Consider the following 18337-nt stretch of genomic DNA (forward strand, 5'->3'; position numbering starts at 1 on the left):
TCCCAGCCTGGATTATCAGAATCTGAGGAAGGTTATATTGCCAGATATGTAATCCTATAGCATGGGACAAGGGTGACCACAGACCGGTTTATCTAATTCTAGGTATATAAAAGTATAGGGGCTTCCAGGAAGACACAAAGATTTAGAATTAGCAAAAGCATTAATGAATTAGTAAAAAGAAGTAGTAATTGAGCAGCCCAAATTGTAGAAGAAGTTGCATAAAAAACAACTGTGAAAAATTTTAGGTAAAACCACTGTCAGTTATCCAAAACAAATGAGATAGCTATGGGGATATCTTTTATTGTTAAGGCTGATGTTGAAAGAGAATATCTTCCATAAATCCACTTTTGATTACAGTTTAAGAAAAAAAATACCTGCTTATGTCACACCCATGCTCATTCATTGTGGCAACATCTAAGTTCTTATATGATTTCACCTGTTTTCTGTTTAGACGTTTAGCTGTAATTAGTTATGAGCCATGACACTAATAAATAAACCCCATACATATATGTTGAATAGTATGAGATTGCCAACATTTAGCCTTTTTGACTGAAAAATGGAAAGTTCGTATGGTCCAAGCTAACATTTTCTTGAATACATCCCTTCCCTAGTTTTGAAGCAAAAAAATATATATATTATAGATAATACGCTCCCCTCTGCATTACATCTGTCATTTCACCCGGGGGGTGTCTTCTTCTTTGATGGCTTGATAAGAGCAGGTAAAGAGATCTGAATGAGACCACTGGTTGAAAGTAAAGAGGAAGTCATCAAGTCCTGTCTTCTCTTGTTCAACAGCTCTTGCTAAGGCTTTCTGAAGCTCCCCAAGCTCCTCTGAAGTTAGAGTAGTCCTCAAATCCCCTTGGTTAGTCCTTCAACCATGTATTTTATCCCTCTACAGTCCCTTTAGTGATAGAATACTTAAATGTCACATTCTATAAAACAAAATGTTAAAATGACTTGTGGGAGAGGGAAGCAGGTGAAAGGGTTGAGGATTATCAAGGAAGCCAGGAAGAGTCCGCAGCTCCGATTGCTTTTGGAGTGCTCTCATGGAAACTGTGCCCAAGTCCTTTAAGAGCTGGTTTATTTCCCAAGTAAACATGATTGCCAGCAAGAGCAATAGTGTGCTGGCTCAGAGGGCGGGAAAGAAATGAAATGCACCAGTGATGGGGGATTTGAAGGCATTTCTGAGATCATATAAACCAAAGTGGACATTTCTTCTGGATGCTGTTAGCTACTCATCCCCCCACGTGGGCCTCTTCAGTTTGCCTGTCCGAGAAAAGGCTGCTGAGAATCATTCAAGCCAGTTAAAGAAACTGCTTAAAGTAAATATCTGAAACACAAACACATTAGCTCAAAGTGCTTGAAACAGAGTAATAATCACAAGGTCCTTACTTCTTCTCTCCTTTGTACCATTCAAAGGCCGGAGGCGGCACACCTGCACCTTCGCATCTTATCAATCCACTGCGTCCCGGGGCCACAGTGCCAGATTTAATTTCCTGAATCGTAGGAGCAACTGAAAAAGAAACAAAGAAAGAAAGAAACTGCGGGTAAGTTAAAATAATCTTCACCTGAAATATAGAGCACACATATTTTTACTCCTTCTATATTCAAAGTAATCTTATGCCTGATAGGCCAATGCATCACATTTTCAGTGTTTTATGCTTCTCTTATGAAACTAGTCATTTTCAGCTTCATTTTTCAAGTTGGACAATAGATGAATGTTCCCAGGGAGTGCAGAGTAAATGCAATACATTTTGGCCTTGCTTCCTATTGGAAAATGGCATTGTTGAGGGGAACATTTCATCTGTATCTCAGTCAAACTACACTCCAATAATAGCTCTTATTCACTGAGTGATGGCTGGGAGCAAGTCACGGGGTTTGGTGCTTTATGTTCATGATTTCCTCACAGAATACTCTAGGCGAGATGGCATTATCCCAATTTTACAAATGTGAGAACTGAAACTCAGAGAGGTTAAATAATTTGTCTAAGGTCACACAGCTACTTAGCTTCAGAGTTTGGATTTGACGTCAGACATGTTGACTCAAAGTCTGAGTTCTTTCCATATTCTGTGTTTTTCCCTACTCCCTATGCTTTAGCACATTAGCAATTTTTTAAATGTGGTTCCTTCTACCTAGAATGCTATTCTTCACCATTTCCACAGATCCAAGACCCAAATTTAGGGTTCACCATCTCTATACTCTTCCCTGTTGCTCTGGCTGGAAATACCTTTCCCTTTTGAGTAGTTTATCTAAATCTCTCTAAACTTCTCATATGACACACTTTCTTGTATTGTAATTATTTATGGGTATGCCAGGTGTCTTTGTCGCTGCCTAAAGGCAGGGTAAATATCTGATTCATCTCTGCATATTCAGAGGTCAAAGCACAGTGTCTGGAACAAAATTATGCTTAAAAAGCTTCATTATAGCATAGCCATTTCTTTTATTCATCAAATAGTTATTGAGCCATTGATACATACCAGGTCTTTCTCAAGGCACAAGCAGTTAAACTCCCTGACATGATAAAGCTTACATTCTAGATGGGGGGAGGGGGGGACAGAGTATCAGCAGTAAATAAAATAAATAAGTAATTTAAATAAAATATTAGAAGAAATATCATTAAAAAAAGCATTAGAGGGCTTCCCTCGTGACGCAGTGGTTGAGAGTCCGCCTGCCTATGCAGGGAACGTGGGTTCGTGCCCCGGTCTGGAAGGATCCCACATGCCGCGGGGTGGCTGGGCCAGTGAGCTGTTGCTGCTGGGCCTGCACGTCCGGAGCCTGTGCTCCACAACGGGAGAGGCCACATTAGTGAGGGGCCCGTGTACCGCAAAAAAAAAAAAAAAAAAAGCATTAGAGCAAGGAATGGGTTGCAATTTTATAAAAGCTAATCTGAGTAGGACTCATTGACAAGGAAAGATTTAAGCAAAGATGATGTAGATGAGTGAGTCTGCTATGTGAGTATCTGGAGAAAGAGCCTTACTGATAGAGGGAACAGCTTGCAGTCAGGCCCTGAGGCTGAAGCAAGCCTGGTTCAGTTGCGAAATAGCAAGGAGATCAGTGTGACTGAAACAAAGAGAAAGAAGGGGCAGTAGCAGGAGACGGAGTGTGATGGTTCATTTTGCATCAACTTGACTGGGTCACAGAGCATCCAGATATTTGCTAAACATTATTTCTGGGTGTGACTGTGAGGGTATTTCTAATGTGATTAGAATTTGAATCAGTGAATTCGGCAGCATATTGCCCTTCCCATGTTGGGTGCACATGATACAGTCAATTGAAGGCCTGAATAGAAAAGGCAGAGGAAAGGAGACTGTCCCTTCTCTACCTGACTGCTTGAGCTAAGGTATCAGTCTTCTGCTCTCAAACTGAGATTTACACAACTGGCTCCCCTGGTTCTCAGTCCTTTGGACTTGGACGGAACTACACCACTGACTTTCCTGGGTCTCTAGCTTGCAGACAGTAGTTTGTGGGACTTCTCAGCCAGTTAAGAAGTGAACCATTTCCTCATAATATAATCTCTCTCTCTGTCTCTGTCTCTCTCTGTCTTTGTCTCTCTCTATATATATACATCATATATATATCACATATGTATGTATGTATATGTGTGTATAGGTGTGTGTGTATATAGATACACACATATATTATGGGTTTTGTTTGTCTGCAGAACCCTGAATAATATATGGAGCCAAAGGAGGAAAGATCAGATAGGACCTTGAGAGCCATTTTAAGGACTTGGCTTCTACTCTGAGTGAAATGGTGAACCACTGCAGAGGAGGGATATAATCAGACTTTTGTTTTAAAACTATCACATCACTCAGGCTGCCATGTTGAGAAGCGACCACTGCGAGCCCAGAATGAAAGCTGTTGCACTAAGAAGACAAGTGATGTTGGGAGCTCATACCGGGGTGGTAGCACCTGAGGCGGTGGAAAGTGACCAGCTTTGGGGTCTATTGTGAAGTTGGAGCCAATATGATTTCTGGACAGACATTTTTTTAAAAAAAGAGCGTGATTTCACTTGACTTAAATAGAAAATTAGAAATACCAATTGACTGAGATGGGTTAGACTGTAGGTAGATGAGTTTTGGAGGGAAACATTAGGAGTTGTATGCATGTGTCATTTTTTTTAACAGACTATTTTTAAAGCAGTTTTAAGTTCACACAAAATTGAGTGGAAGATGCAAAGATTTCCCATATACTCCTTGCCCTAACACATGGATAGCCTCTCCATTGTCAATATCTCCTACCAGAGTGGTACATTTGTTACAAGTGGTGAACCTGCACTGACACATTATTATGACTTGAAGTCATAGTTTACATTAGGGTTCACTCTTGCTACTGTAGATTCTATGGGTTTGAACAAAAGCATAATGACACGTATCCATCATCACGATAGCATATGAAGTATTTTCATTGCCCTTAAAATCCTCCTATTCCTAAATTTTCCTATACCTGCCTATTCATTTTTTACTACCTCACCACCCTCAGCAACCACTGATTTTTTAAGTTTCTCCATAGTTTTGCTTTTTCCAGAATGTTAAGTAGTTGGGGTCATATAGCATGTAGCCTTTTCAGCTTGGCTTCTTCACTTAGTAATATGCATTTAAGGTTCCTCTACGTCTTTCCATGGCTTGATAGCTTGTTTCTTTTTAGCACTGAGTAATATTCCATTGTCTGTATTTACCACAGTTTATCCATACACCTGCTGAAGAACTTCTTGGTTGCTTCCAAGCATTGGCAATCTTATGTAAAGCCACTCTAAACATCTATTTTTTGTGTGGAACTAAGTTTTCAACTCTTTTGGGTAAATACCAAGAAGTGCAATTGCTGGATTGTATGGTAAGAGTATGTTTAGTTTTGTAAGAAACTGACAAACTATCTTCCCGCCAGCAATGTATGGGAGTTCCTGTTGCTCCATGTCCTCACTAGAATTTGGAGTTGCCAGTGTCCCAGATTTTGGTCATTCTAATAGGTATGTAGTGGTATCTCATTGTTTTAATTTGCATTTCACTGATGATATGATGTGAAGTGTCTTTTCATATGCTTATTTACCATCTATATATCTTTGGTGAGGTCTTTGGTCCATTTTTAATTGGGTTGTTTGTATTATTTTTATTGTGTTTTAAGGGTTCTTTGTATATATTAGATAACAGTCCTTTATCAGATGTGTATTTTGCAAATATTTTCTCTCAGTCTGTGGCTTGTCTTTTTATTTTCTTGATATTGTGTTTCACAGAGTCAAAACTAATTTTAACAGGGTCCAACTTATCAACTATTTCTTCCATGAATTGTGCCTTTGGTATTGTATCTAAAAAGTCATCACCAATCCCAAGGTCATCTAGATTTTCTCCTATGCTATCTTTAGTTTTATATGCACATCATTTTCCATAAATATTTTCTTTCCTACCAATTTACATTTAACATAGTACATATTTCAAATAACACTATGGGAAACAGTTCAGTACAACAGGAACCTAGAAGGTTCAAATACTAATTCATTCAGACAAAAGATCTGAGTAAATGTGCACTTTGGATTTATTTTAAGTTTCTTTAGAAAGCAATAAAAAAGTACAGAGTTTACTGATTTTTCAATATGCAGTGAAAGTGAAAACTGTAAACACTCTTACAACAGAATATTGCCTTTCATATAAAAAATACCTGAGCAGACTAATCATTTTCTGTTAAGGGTTATACTTCACTTTGAAATTATAGCACCTCTATTTCTCTGTGAGATTTTTATTCTTAATAGTAAAGTTTCAATTGGAAAAAAAACTTGCAAAGAAATATTTTTATAAAAGTGCTTGCCAGGGCTTCCCTGGTGGCGCAGTGGTTGAGAGTCCGCCTGCCGATTCAGGGGACACGGGTTCGTGCCCTGGTCCCGGAAGATCCCACATGCCGCGGAGCGGCTGGGCCCGTGAGCCATGGCCGCTGAGCCTGCACGTCCGGAGCCTGTGCTCCGCAACGGGAGAGGCCACAACAGTGAGAGGCCCACGTACCACAAAAAATAAATAAATAAAATAAAATAAAATAAAATAAATAAAAGTACTTGCTAATAACTTGGTGAAAAATAATAAAAATTGATTACCAGAGAAGTTTGAATAAGAAAATGTTATGAGATAATACACATACACACATTTATAAATACACAAATACAAACACATGCACATTCTCTAACTCAACATAAGGAACCATTTCATAAATTTTAACTTTCTTTGTTAAGCAAAGATTCACATCCCCCCTTATAAGCCAATAAAATTACAAAAGATATTTATAAATGAAAACCCACTTATTGTCAATTACTATGATACTGTTTTGCTTGTGAGAAGTATAAGTAAGATTGTATTTTTACTCTTGTTCTCACAGGCTTTCATCTCTTTCTCTCTGTCTGTCACACTAAGAGGCCATAATCTTTTATGATTTCCACTATTATTGAAGATGAAATAACATATGCAACAAGAGATCCATCACAAGCTTCTATTGATAACCTGGTTAGTTTAATTACTCCTTGTTTGTCAAGGGGGGCATGACTCATTACAAACAAAACCATGAAATCCAGAACATTGCCTGAAAACCCAGGCATAATGAACCAAAATAAAAATCTAATTTGTCATTAAAAGGCTATTATGCAGTACAGTGTGCATATGGCTCAGCACTAGGTAACCATACAAGTTAAAGGGGCATGATCATATTGTCTCGGGGCTTCACAGGCTGCTGTGAAGGACACTGAACATGGAGAGATACTAAAATGACATATGGAAGACTAGATAAAGAATGAAACAGGAATTAACACTTGTGAATAAGAAAAAGGCCTAAGAGCATTTTATGTGTTAGAGAATTAAAGGGCTATGGGGTGTAACTAATAAGTATGGAGAGGGGAGTCTTAAGTAGATTTCATTTTGAGGCTAAAATTATAAACTTGAACTTGAAAGCTGCACTGATTTTTCTTGGGGTCATGAATGAACCCTTATGCTATTATTCTGCCTCTTTTGAAAGTGACTATTCAAGAGGAAGAGGATTCATCCACTTATTTATTCTTCATTCCTTCATCAATTCAACAAGTATTTTTACTGGGAACTACATTAATGAAAAAGTAACATTCCTGGCCTCACAGGGCTAATATTCTTGACTTTGTATGTGTGTGTGCATGTACATGAATATGCAAACAGTAAATACATAAATACACAATACAAGAGCCATATGAACTAAGATGGAAACTGAGCAGGGTAAAAGAAAAAGGAATGCAAAGTGGGTTATTTTATATGGTGCAGTTACAGGACTCCTTATTGATAAGGCAATATTTGAGCAGAGAATTAAATGATATGAGGAAAGGAATCATGTGATTATTTGTAGGAAACTATTAAAATAAGAGGAAACAGAAAAGTCAAAGACCCTGAGTTGAGACCACTGAGGTAGAAACATGCTCAACAAGTTTGAGGAGCAGCAAAATGGTCAACATGACTTGAGCACGTGAGAGGAAGAATCCAGAAGAGAAGGTTGGATGGGTAGCTGGAACTCAGATTCAGAAGGTCTGGTAGCCTATGAATTTTATTGTAGGAAGATGAGGTTTTGGAGATTTTGAGCAGAGGTGGGACATGGTTTGATTAACATTTTATGCAGATTTCTTGGCCAATGTGTGGAACATTTTCTGCATAGAGGCAGAAGAGGAAACAGGCAGAACCGCTAGGAAGCTGTTGTAGTAATCTTTAGGATGATAAGAAAAGCATTGGCCAAACAGAAAAGGCAGGAATTGAGAGAAAATTTAATTAAATAGATCATTGGTCACATTGGACCTGAGTCAACTCATTTTAGTTAACTGGCAGTGAGAAGACATTTTTAGTGAAATTCCAAGTTTACACCATTCTGAACCATATTACTTTGTATAAATAAAAGAGTTCTATGGCCACTGAAATGTCTAATTAAACCCAATAGGTTTCTTTTCTAGAGCACATCCTAGAGACTGCGATGTCCATATATGCCTTATGAATCTCTTATAGTATGGAGCTTTTCCAAATTTATGAGACCACAAAATTACAGAAAATTTTATATTGGAGTTCCTGTGGGCCTAATAATTCTTGGGACATATTCTGGATATGCTGGACGGTTGGAAAAGTAGATGTCTAATGTCTATTCCACATCTTATGTTATGTGATACATGACTTTTCGAGTCAACAGCCATCACTGGTTCAACAGACTTCTGTGTGCTTATGAGCTATAATCGACTAATGAGTTTTACGTGATGAAATTATTTGCATCAGAAGGATAGGGTCACTTGTTTGCTAGAAATATATACCTCATAACAATTATGACTAATTAAATCTCCAACTAGAGCTGTAACAGTGAATTTTACGTATGCTTGGTTAAGTTGTACCAAACACTCATTTTCCACTGGAATGTTCCATGTTTTAGGAAATCATATTGGGCCCTTCCTAGAAAAGACAATCAAATGGTAAAACCTGAGTGGTTGCTCGCAGGGCTTCTTTCTTTCACCTTCACCATCACCCTCCATTTCTCTGTGAATTTTGGTCCTGGTCCAGAAGTGAGAGTAGGATTGTAAATATATGCATATATAGGCATTTTTATTTCTGGAACTGTTTTTCCTTCCATGGAGATATACTCATATCATATATATACTCATATATAACTTCTTTTAATTACACCAAAGCAGCAAAGAAGGTGATTACTTGGGCCCTTCAAATTCATAAGTACAAAGGTGTCCTTTGGAATAGACTGATTTATGTGCAATGCTGAAATTTAGGCATCCCGCCCTTGTGTCAAATTGTATATGGTTGTGAGCTGAAACAACTGCACAGTGAAAAAAAATCAATTTCAGATGAATGTTATTGGACAGATGTGGGGAACGTCAAAGGACAGATGTTGGGGAAGGTCAACAGTGAAAGGGTCAAGAAAGGATATTTAACACCTGTGTGATTCAATGCTCATAAAAAAATGTGTCTTCCCTTTTCCTTTACTCAGTGGGATTATTTCCTTTTATTGTTTAGCCAGTCATTTCAGGATGAAGATAATTAAAGGTTCTTCATTCAAAACTCCAGGCTCTGCAGGTGCAAGCAACAGAACCTCTGCACTTGACACCCAACAGGCCTAATCCAGTTTCAATTTTCTTAGTTACATGACAATAGCCACAAAGACCTCCTTCTTCTCTTGACATCCTCAATGGGAGCTTTGGTTTTGTACAAAGACTTATTATCAAAAAAAATGAGTGAATCAGAGAATTGCTTTAATAGCTTTAGTGAAGTGAAGTAGCTTCGGTGAAACTTTAGAATTTCAAAGACAAAAGAATTTGATCACCACCCTGCCACCTCAAAATAATGGACAATGATAAAGGTGCCATGTTAAATAATTACAACAATAAAGAAGAGTGAGGAATAATAATGAGAAGTGAATCATGAAGAAATCCATCCTAGAGAAGCTACATAGGAGAACACTGTGGTAAATAAGCATGTTGACCTTGGTCTAGATTCTGAAACTTGTGAGCTACATTAAGGCAGCCTTGGTCAAGTGCAGTTTTTGAAAAAAAAAAAAATTAAGGTTTCCAGTACCTACCAGAGAACACATCATGTAAGACGTGCCTGCTCAACACACTACTGTTATGGGTGAGGATGACGATAGTTGAAAAATTTCTTCCTTGAAGATAGGTTGCAACTCAGGGTGGGAAATATATGAAAATCTGTCCAAGATTGTCATAGATCTCACAGAAATGGATCACACGGTCAATGAAACCTTTCTATGATGCACATATGTCCTTATCGTATGGACTAATGTGATTTTAAAGAAAACTAAGAACTCCATACTCTTGCTAAGAGAAAATTTTTAAAAAATTATCTAGTTAGTTTTTTTTTTTATTTAATCAAACTACTGTAGTATAGTTAAATCATAGTCTTCATGACATAAAGGACTTTCACATTGATTACACCTCTGGTCAGCTTTCACAGGGAGTGAAAATAATCCAGCTTGTAAGGTACTTCCTGCTTCCCCAAGACCTTAAACATTTACACAGTGGCAAAACAGTGTAGTAAAAAGGCCCCGCTTTGCAGTCAAGAAAAAGTGGTTCGAACATTTATCATCTGAGTTACTTAATGCTTTTAAACTCCAGTTTTTGCGTCTGTAAAGTAAATAGTGCCTAATTCATAAGATTGCTGTACAGACAACGTAAAACACTTCTTTTAAAGTGCTTACCCTGGTGTTTTGCACTGAGCAGTCAATAAAATCTTTGGCTATTATTAAACAGAATTATTACAAGTGAATAGGGTATCAAGAGCAAAGAATCATGATAAGATACAGATAGAAAAGGAAACTAAGGTTTTTTTGTTTTGTTTTGTTTTGTTTTTTTGAATCATTATCTTCGTGCTGCAAGCACGTGATTAATTTACTTCAAAGTTAGACTAGTATATCACTTTTTACTCTCCCAGAATTCCATCATTATCCTGCTTTTTTACTGTAGTTAACCAAGAAAAATTTACTTTGTAATGCATTTGTGGCAGACCTTGTCTTATGTCTCATTGACCAAGAAGTAAGAGGCTTGGGTTCAACAATGTGATAGAACATCAAAAGTGTATGGAACACATAGGTGTCCCTTCTAGAAAGATGTCTAATTGTGGAGGTATGTCATGTGTTAGGGCATATACAAAATCAATGTACTAATTCAGTTAAGCATACGATGAGGTCATTTTTTCTTTCAAAAGAATGACAATGATAAGAATTTTGCATGTAAACTAAACTTCAGTATTCAATATTCATTATGACAGTGTACTAAACTGTGATCTCTAATTCCCTTATGTTTACACAGGTGTGTAAAAAGTAAAATATTTTGTAAAAAAAAATTCAGAGCTAAGATCTATAACTGCATAGTAAGTCCAATTTTAGGGGCATTGGTGAAAGTCCTAGCACTGGTCCCCTAAACCCTCAAAGAAAAATCTGTGCATTGTTTAATATTACAACATAAGGGATTCTTTTCCTAAACTCATGGTTTAATGCTATTATAATATTTAATCCTTTCAAGGGAGTTGAATATACCTAAGCTTTTATTAGTCAAAAATATTGTGGTGTGAATGATCTTATATTGTGTTATGAGTGTACATCTGTGAGAAGCTGCTTAAGGATGGATAGTTATGTTATTTGTGACTCATGAAGAAGTAGATAAAAGAACAGGAGAGAAACGGTTATATAATGAAATGCATTTCTTTTTTTTTTTTTTTTTTTTTTTTGCGGTACACGGGCCTCTCACTGTTGTGGCCTCTCCCGTTGCAGAGCACAGGCTCCGGACGCGCAGCCTCAGCGGCCATGGCTCTCGGGCCCAGCCGCTCTGCGGCATGTGGGATCTTCCGGGACCGGGGCACGAACCCGTGTCCCATGCATCAGCAGGCAGACTCTCAACCACTGTGCCACCAGGGAAGCCCAAGGGTTATATAATGAGAAGTTTGTTCGTGATTAGGCAAAATTAATTCATATCATGCTTTTGGCAACGGTCGGCACTACTGAAATCACAGCCTGAAGTAGCTGTCCCCTTGTAGTCAGCAATGCTCACTCCAGTGATGCATCCACTGTAAAATATGTCTGAGATTTATTGGGCCACCAGCTGTATCAATAGGAATTAAATGATTCACTGTTTTCCTAGCTGTTCACCAGACTTTCTTTCTTTAGACTTCATTCATGATTTGCTCTCTTCTCTGTTGTCAGTCATGCTGAATTATAGCTGTATGTGATTGATTTGGTTACACTGAACAAGTCTGCAAGAACTGTGAAGTTGGGATTCTCCAAAGGCATTTTTTTCCCAGCACATATGATCCTGTAACAAAAGTTGTCCATTGTACAAACCTACAAATTCTTAAATATTTGAGTGCATTCTTCTCATATTGAAGCTGTTATAAATTTCCTGATATAAAAATTATTTTTTAGTGAATCCTCCCCCCCCCCAAAAAAAAAACACAGATTAGAAGAATGAAAATATCCTTGGGACTATTTTTCTCATGGGGAAAGTTTTCTAGTTGTATTAATTAGTTAAGATATGCTGTTTAAGCTCTGTTATGTTTATTGTAATGCTTTAAGTCATGGTACCTTTTTAAAGCTTAATATTGATCTCTCAGAATGTGAATAAACTAGACTTATATATAAATTTAAGATTTTTGCAGTTAATCATTGTAAAATAAATGATAGCAATAAATATTTAATCTGTAATAGATGGGGATAGCATTGGTAGAATCTTTCCTTAGGCTAATTTTTAATCTGTTCATGTTTCCCTTTGGTCTCAGGGCCAGCTTCCTCCAAGGATCTACTGGTAAATCTGAAGGCACCAAGGACTCTTGGGATGGTATAACTTCTGACCTCTGCAGAATAATCACTGGATCAGATTTCTTTTTTTTTTTTTTTTTTTTTTTTTTTTTTTTTTTGCGGTATGCGGGCCTCTCACTGTTGTGGCCTCCCCCGTTGCGGAGCACAGGCTCCGGATGCGCAGGCCCAGCAGCCATGGCTCACGGGCCCAGCCGCTCCGCGGCATATGGGATCCTCCCAGACCGGGGCACGAACCCGTATCCCCTGCATCGGCAGGCGGACTCTCAACCACTGCGCCACCAGGGAGGCCCGATCAGATTTCTTAGTTGACTGAATGGTTTATTATTTCTCCTTGTTTCTGTGGCCTTCAGTAATCTTAAAATAGCACATTTTAAAAGTTGATTAAAATTCAGTTATTAAAATTGTTTAATTCTGAGAAATGAATAATTCATATTGCTAATATATTCTAAAGAATTACTTTCCAAACACACTGTCTTGGAGGGAAAGAAAAGAAAGCCTTTGAGTAGCTAGAAAAAAAAAAAAAGGGCAGAAATTAAAGAAAAAATAAGATTTATATTACAGAAATCTAATTGTAAGCTACCCATTTCTTCCTGTCCACTGGCCTCAAATGTATGAAGGAGAATGTTGGAAATCTAGCAAGACTATAGGAAATATGTTAAGTGAATGACATTTTCCAAGAATATAGGCACAGATTCTCTAGTAAGAAGATGAACAATAAACTGAACCACTTTTACCTCTCCATTTATTTTGAGTTGTCAATCAGCTGTGTGTTCAGACCTGCAACCTGGAGGTTTTCCTGTTATATTACTTCTACATGGTTCAAAGAGTAAAGCCACAGAGGTTATGACTGTGAAACAGATGTGCTTTATCCATAGACTTGCCATGGACTTATGAACAAGGAGAAAAACAACCTAGCAGGAAGTGATACTAGTTGTAGAATTGAGAGGTAGTTTTTCTTCCTATTTGAAAAACACAGTCTTGGACACTTCTATTTATGGAGAATGAAAGCTAAATCAGAGCAAACACAGTAAGTAGTAACTAAGACCAAAAGAATAAGAAGACAAAGTGGGAGAGACATTTTGCCTACAAATAGTGTATCTTAAAGAAATTTAAAGATGTGGGAAGGAGGGGTGGTAGAAAAAATGTAATTTTCAGAAACAATAGTATGGGTTTATTTGGGACTAAGAATGTTTTACAAGGGAAAAAAATGTCATCCTTCTTGAAATGATTAAATAAAACGTGGTTTGAGAAAACTCTGCCTAACAGCAAAAGCAATTTGACAACTGATGGGTTTGTCAAGAAAGGAGAAGTCTGACTAACAAATAAGAAATTCCATTTCAGCAACAGCAGCACATGAATAAATTATTACCAAAAATGTTTAGGCTCTTTCCTCTTCTGCTCAGAAATAAAAAATATATATATATGCAGCTGATACCCTCCTTATAATCTCAATTTTATTTAGTGCCCTTTAAATCGAAATCACTAGATTCCTCTCTATTTACTGCTCTCATCCTGCAAAGCTTATCTCTGCATTTGATAAACATTTGGTATTACCAGTTTATCAGTGTCATTACAAAATATTTCAAAGTCTTGAGGGACTCAATAATATTGTAGGTTCTACCTTTAAAATGCATCTTATCACTCCTCACCACCCCATAACTCTCATGCTGGTGCAAGATAACACTACTTCTTGCTTAGAATATTGCAAGTCTCCTAACTGGCCCCCTTGCTCTCTCCACAGGCCATTCTCAATATAGCTTATGTTTTTTCATCCCTTTATACTTAGTTAGATGAATATATGTATAGATAATGCATAATATATATTAATGATAAATAATAAATACATGTTGAATATATTTATTATATATAAATATATTATATTTATTTATATCTGTAATTAAATTTAATATATTCCTTATTTAGATATGGTTTGGAACAAAGCATCTGAAATTAAATAGTTAACTTTAACATTTCATTTGTATGTATTATGTAATATCACATGTAGTACTATATAACTCAGCATTAAAATACTATGTACCTGGGAAGCAGAGTTCTAGAAAAAATGCAAGCAACATTTGTCTATGGCTTCCACCAATATATGGTGCCTCAGAAAGCAATCACAGATAACCTTTAGGCTTATGCCATGTTTCAGTCAGCTATTGCCACAATAATACTGTGTAACAAATCACCACCTCATTTTGGTGTCATATAACAACCAACATCTATTTCTCACTTAGGTGTCTACTCTGTCTTAACACCCATTAGTCAAAGCAGTCACATGGTCAAGCCCATCACCAATGGGGCTAGAAAACAGTATTCCATCTACATTTAGAGGGGGTTGGGAGTCAACGTTGTCAGGGAACAATCTAGACTCTTACTTGTAAGTAGAATTTTCTTTTCTTTTCTTTTTTTTTTTGGCCATGCCACAAGCCATGTGGCATCTTAGTTCCCCCAACCAGGGATCAAACCTAGGCCCTCAGCAGTGAAAGCATGAAGCCTTAACCACTGGACTGCCAGGGAATCCTCAAGAGTTTTCCAAAGCCATTCGGGCTCAAAGTCTCTTCCATACTTAAGCCAAATAGAGTTTTATATGTCTGCCTTGAAAAGGAAAGTTTTTTATCTTTTGCTAAGGAAATGGAGTATCTGAAATGAATTATGGATTTCAGAATAAGCTAATGTGAGGAATATCTGACTGAAGATATACCATAGAGAACAGAGCTGCCATGGAAACCAAAAGAATAGCAAGTGCTATGCAAACCAAGTACTGTGGAAAGCTAGCATGTCAGGAAGATGTTGTTAGAGCACCCCAGAAAGGCTGATGAGGACTCACCTTAGGAAGACTCCCCGCTTCTTCAGCCACTACAAATGAAATGCATTTGAAAATTGGGAGGTTTTTCCATGTTCCTGTATCATCTACTGACATTTTTTCTTGAGTTATTGTCTGTTCTCTTAATCATTTATTTACTCAGTGCTATTGGTCAAGAATAGATTAAAACAACTCTTGCCTTAGAGAAGCTCAGGGCTCTAGTGGAATTAAAAACTGGCCAATGATGTGTCATAATCTTCTGTGTTTCTCTAACACCTACCCCAGTATGAGGGACATAGTGAACACTTAACAAATGTTCATTGAATAAATGAATGTGATAATTTCTATAAAATATTATAATTCTATGACTTGCTATAATTAATCCTCCAGGTTTTTCAGCTCAATACAGTTAATTCTAATGAGTTAGTTCAATATTGTGTTTATTATGTTCATGTAATACATAATTGATACTTAAGTACATCTGTATTGTATTGGTAAATATTGACATCATTGCCATTTGTAAGTAATGTATATTTCTTAAAGAATTTTTAATAAAGAAATTTTATTGAGCAGCATATGGAAATAACAAAATTTGGGGCATATTTCACCTAAAATGTAATCTAAAGCTAAAAATTTCTTTGAAAAAGTTATACGTTCTAGAAATAAAGGGCTGTATGTTGGTCAAATAAATGGATTTGCTTGCTAAGGAAATGAGTATTTATTTTGACTAGAAATCCTTGTTGTTAGTTGGTCTGAAATATAATTATGAGTCCAAACAATTTATTTACTTTGTGTATGAATTGCAGGATATGATTATAAACTAGAAAGGTGATCTGTATATGCTGGGCATATTAGAAGCAGTTTATCTGTTTGTGTATAAAAGAAGGAGGATGAATGGTTCCAGAACAATGTTAGAAGCAATGTGTCCTGCTTCTGTTATCATTTTGGTTAAATGCTCAGTTTAGGATTTCTGCCTGAATCTGATTTCACCATTTTTTTTAAAGTGGAAATTCATAGTAGGAGGTGAGTATGAACATAATGTAAAAAGTGTAAAGACTGGTCAAGACAATGCTCCCTGTTGGGTCTATTATCTTCAGGCTCTTTCCAGTGTGTTCCATTGTGTGCCCCATGAAATAATGGTCCATTATGGTTTTATGTTCCTCTTACTGAAGTAATCCTATGGGGTGGTCTAATAGCATCAAATAACTATTTCAATGTGGTTTTGTGCATGTGTGTGCATGTGTGTATTAGCTCTGTTCCTTCCAAATGGAAATAAGCCTGTATTTGGTAACTAAACCAAATGTTTCCAGGGCATTTTAAATGCATAATTCGTAAAAACCAAAAATGGTAAAACAATGTACAGACTCTACTGGCATTCATTTAGCTATAGAAAACATGCAAAACACTAGGTAGAACAGGTTTTGTGTTTTACATTTTAATGAGCTTTGGGATTTTCATGCATATTAGTTATGTTGCCCTAATTACTCATTATAATTCTAATGTGCATTTTATATTTAATTACAATGCTTATAAAGGTTTGGTATGGACAGTAAATTATTATAACTAGCATGTGCATAATGATTATGAACTGAATTTATTAACTTTTATACCAGGATTCTGTGTTAGTAACTTTCAGTTTCACCTTGGTGATTAACCACATTGTCTGATTAAACAAATATTTGTGTGGAATTAATTGTAAATGTCAAAACCAGTGTCAACTTTTTTGTTTTTTGCCAATTTTCATCAAATTTTATTTTTAGTTTCCTTAGCTTATTTAATTACTAGACAAGCTCATTTCAAAATATTAAAGTATTATTAATTTTCTTAATTATTTAAAAGACTGTAAACTTGTTAACACATTTCAACAGGGAGCCCAATGTCAGATGACTAGAAGTTTTCTGCTAGAGTAGGTAAAGCTAAATGGTTTTCCAAGATATCAGCTAATTTATATCCTAAACACAAAGGTATGCAATTTAAAAAAATTCTCATATCTTATCAACATTAAGAATTTGGCTTCTATCAACAAGAATTTCTCTTCCCATTTGGCACAGTGCATTTCCATAAATCTTAAATGTTAAGTTTTTGCCAAATAATTGACAATTAGAATGATAAAATTTTTTTCTTGTAAAATTCACATTCATTTATGGAGGAAAAAGAGTAACCAGAACTTGAATGTGAAATAAACAATAACTTTGTCAGATGAGGTCTATATTTTTTCACTCCAGATAGGGTTATTTCTGACCCAGGTAATATTTATCTTCAGTGAAAAAAAGGAGGGTATAAAAGACAAAGATTATATAAGATTTAGCAAGGAGGTTTTTATCTGAGAATTTCCTAATATAAACATCTATATAGTATAGCATTAAGGATTCAATTCAGATCTTAGCTTATAGATAGTTAGTAGTTATGGGATGGAAGGCAAATATGGTAACATTTAAAATTTTAATTCCTGCCTATGTAATACAGGGATGATACAATCTACCTCAACAAGTCTTTTTTTGTGGCAATTCAATGAGATGTTGTATATAAAGAATGAGTATGTCTTCTTTGGAGAAATGTCTATTTAGGTCTTCAGCCCATTTTTGGATTGGGTTGTTTCTTTGATATTGAGTTGTATGAGCTGCTTGTATATTTTGGAAATTAATCCTTTGTCAGCTGCTTCATTTGCAAATGTTTTCTCCCATTCTGAGGGTTGTCTTTTTGTCTTGTTTATTGTTTCCTTTGCTGTGCAAAAGCTTTTAAGTTTTATTAGGTCCCACTTGTTTATTTTTGTTTCTATTTCTATTATTCTGGCAGGTGGGTCAAAAAGGATCTTGCTGTGATTCATGTCATAGAGTGTTCTGCCTATGTTTTACTCTAAGAGTTTTATAGTGCCTGGCCTTACACTTAGGTCTTTAATCCATTTTGAGTTTATTTTTGTGTATGGTGTTAGGAAGTGTTCAAATTTCATTCTTTTACATGTAGCTGTCCAGTTTTACAAGCACCACTTATTGAAGAGGCTCTCTTTTCTCCATTGTAGGCTCTTGCCTCCTTTGTCATAAATTAGGTGACCATATGTGCGTGGGTTTATCTCTGGGCTTTCTATCCTGTACTATTGAGCTATATTTCTGTTTTTGTGCTAGTGCCATACTGTCTTGATGACTGTAGCTTTGTAGTATAGTCTGAAGTCAGGGAGCCTGATTCCTCCAGCTCTGTTTATCTTTCTCAAGATTGTTTTGCCTATTCAGGGTC

The 18337-nt window shown here is 36.4% G+C and overlaps 1 protein-coding gene across 1 annotated transcript in view; it reads right to left on the reverse strand.

Moving 5' to 3' along the window:
* NEGR1 (neuronal growth regulator 1) overlaps positions 1–18337 on the reverse strand; it is a 913689-nt gene that overhangs the window by 206723 nt on the left and 688629 nt on the right. The window contains exon 5 of the mRNA XM_082614058.1: positions 1393–1513. Coding sequence (XP_082470184.1) covers positions 1393–1513 — 121 coding nt within the window. The remainder of the gene's footprint in view (positions 1–1392; positions 1514–18337) is intronic.

This window comes from Mesoplodon mirus (assembly GCF_964341445.2).
Source record: "Mesoplodon mirus genome assembly, chromosome: 3".
Taxonomy (NCBI): Eukaryota; Metazoa; Chordata; class Mammalia; order Artiodactyla; family Ziphiidae; genus Mesoplodon; species Mesoplodon mirus.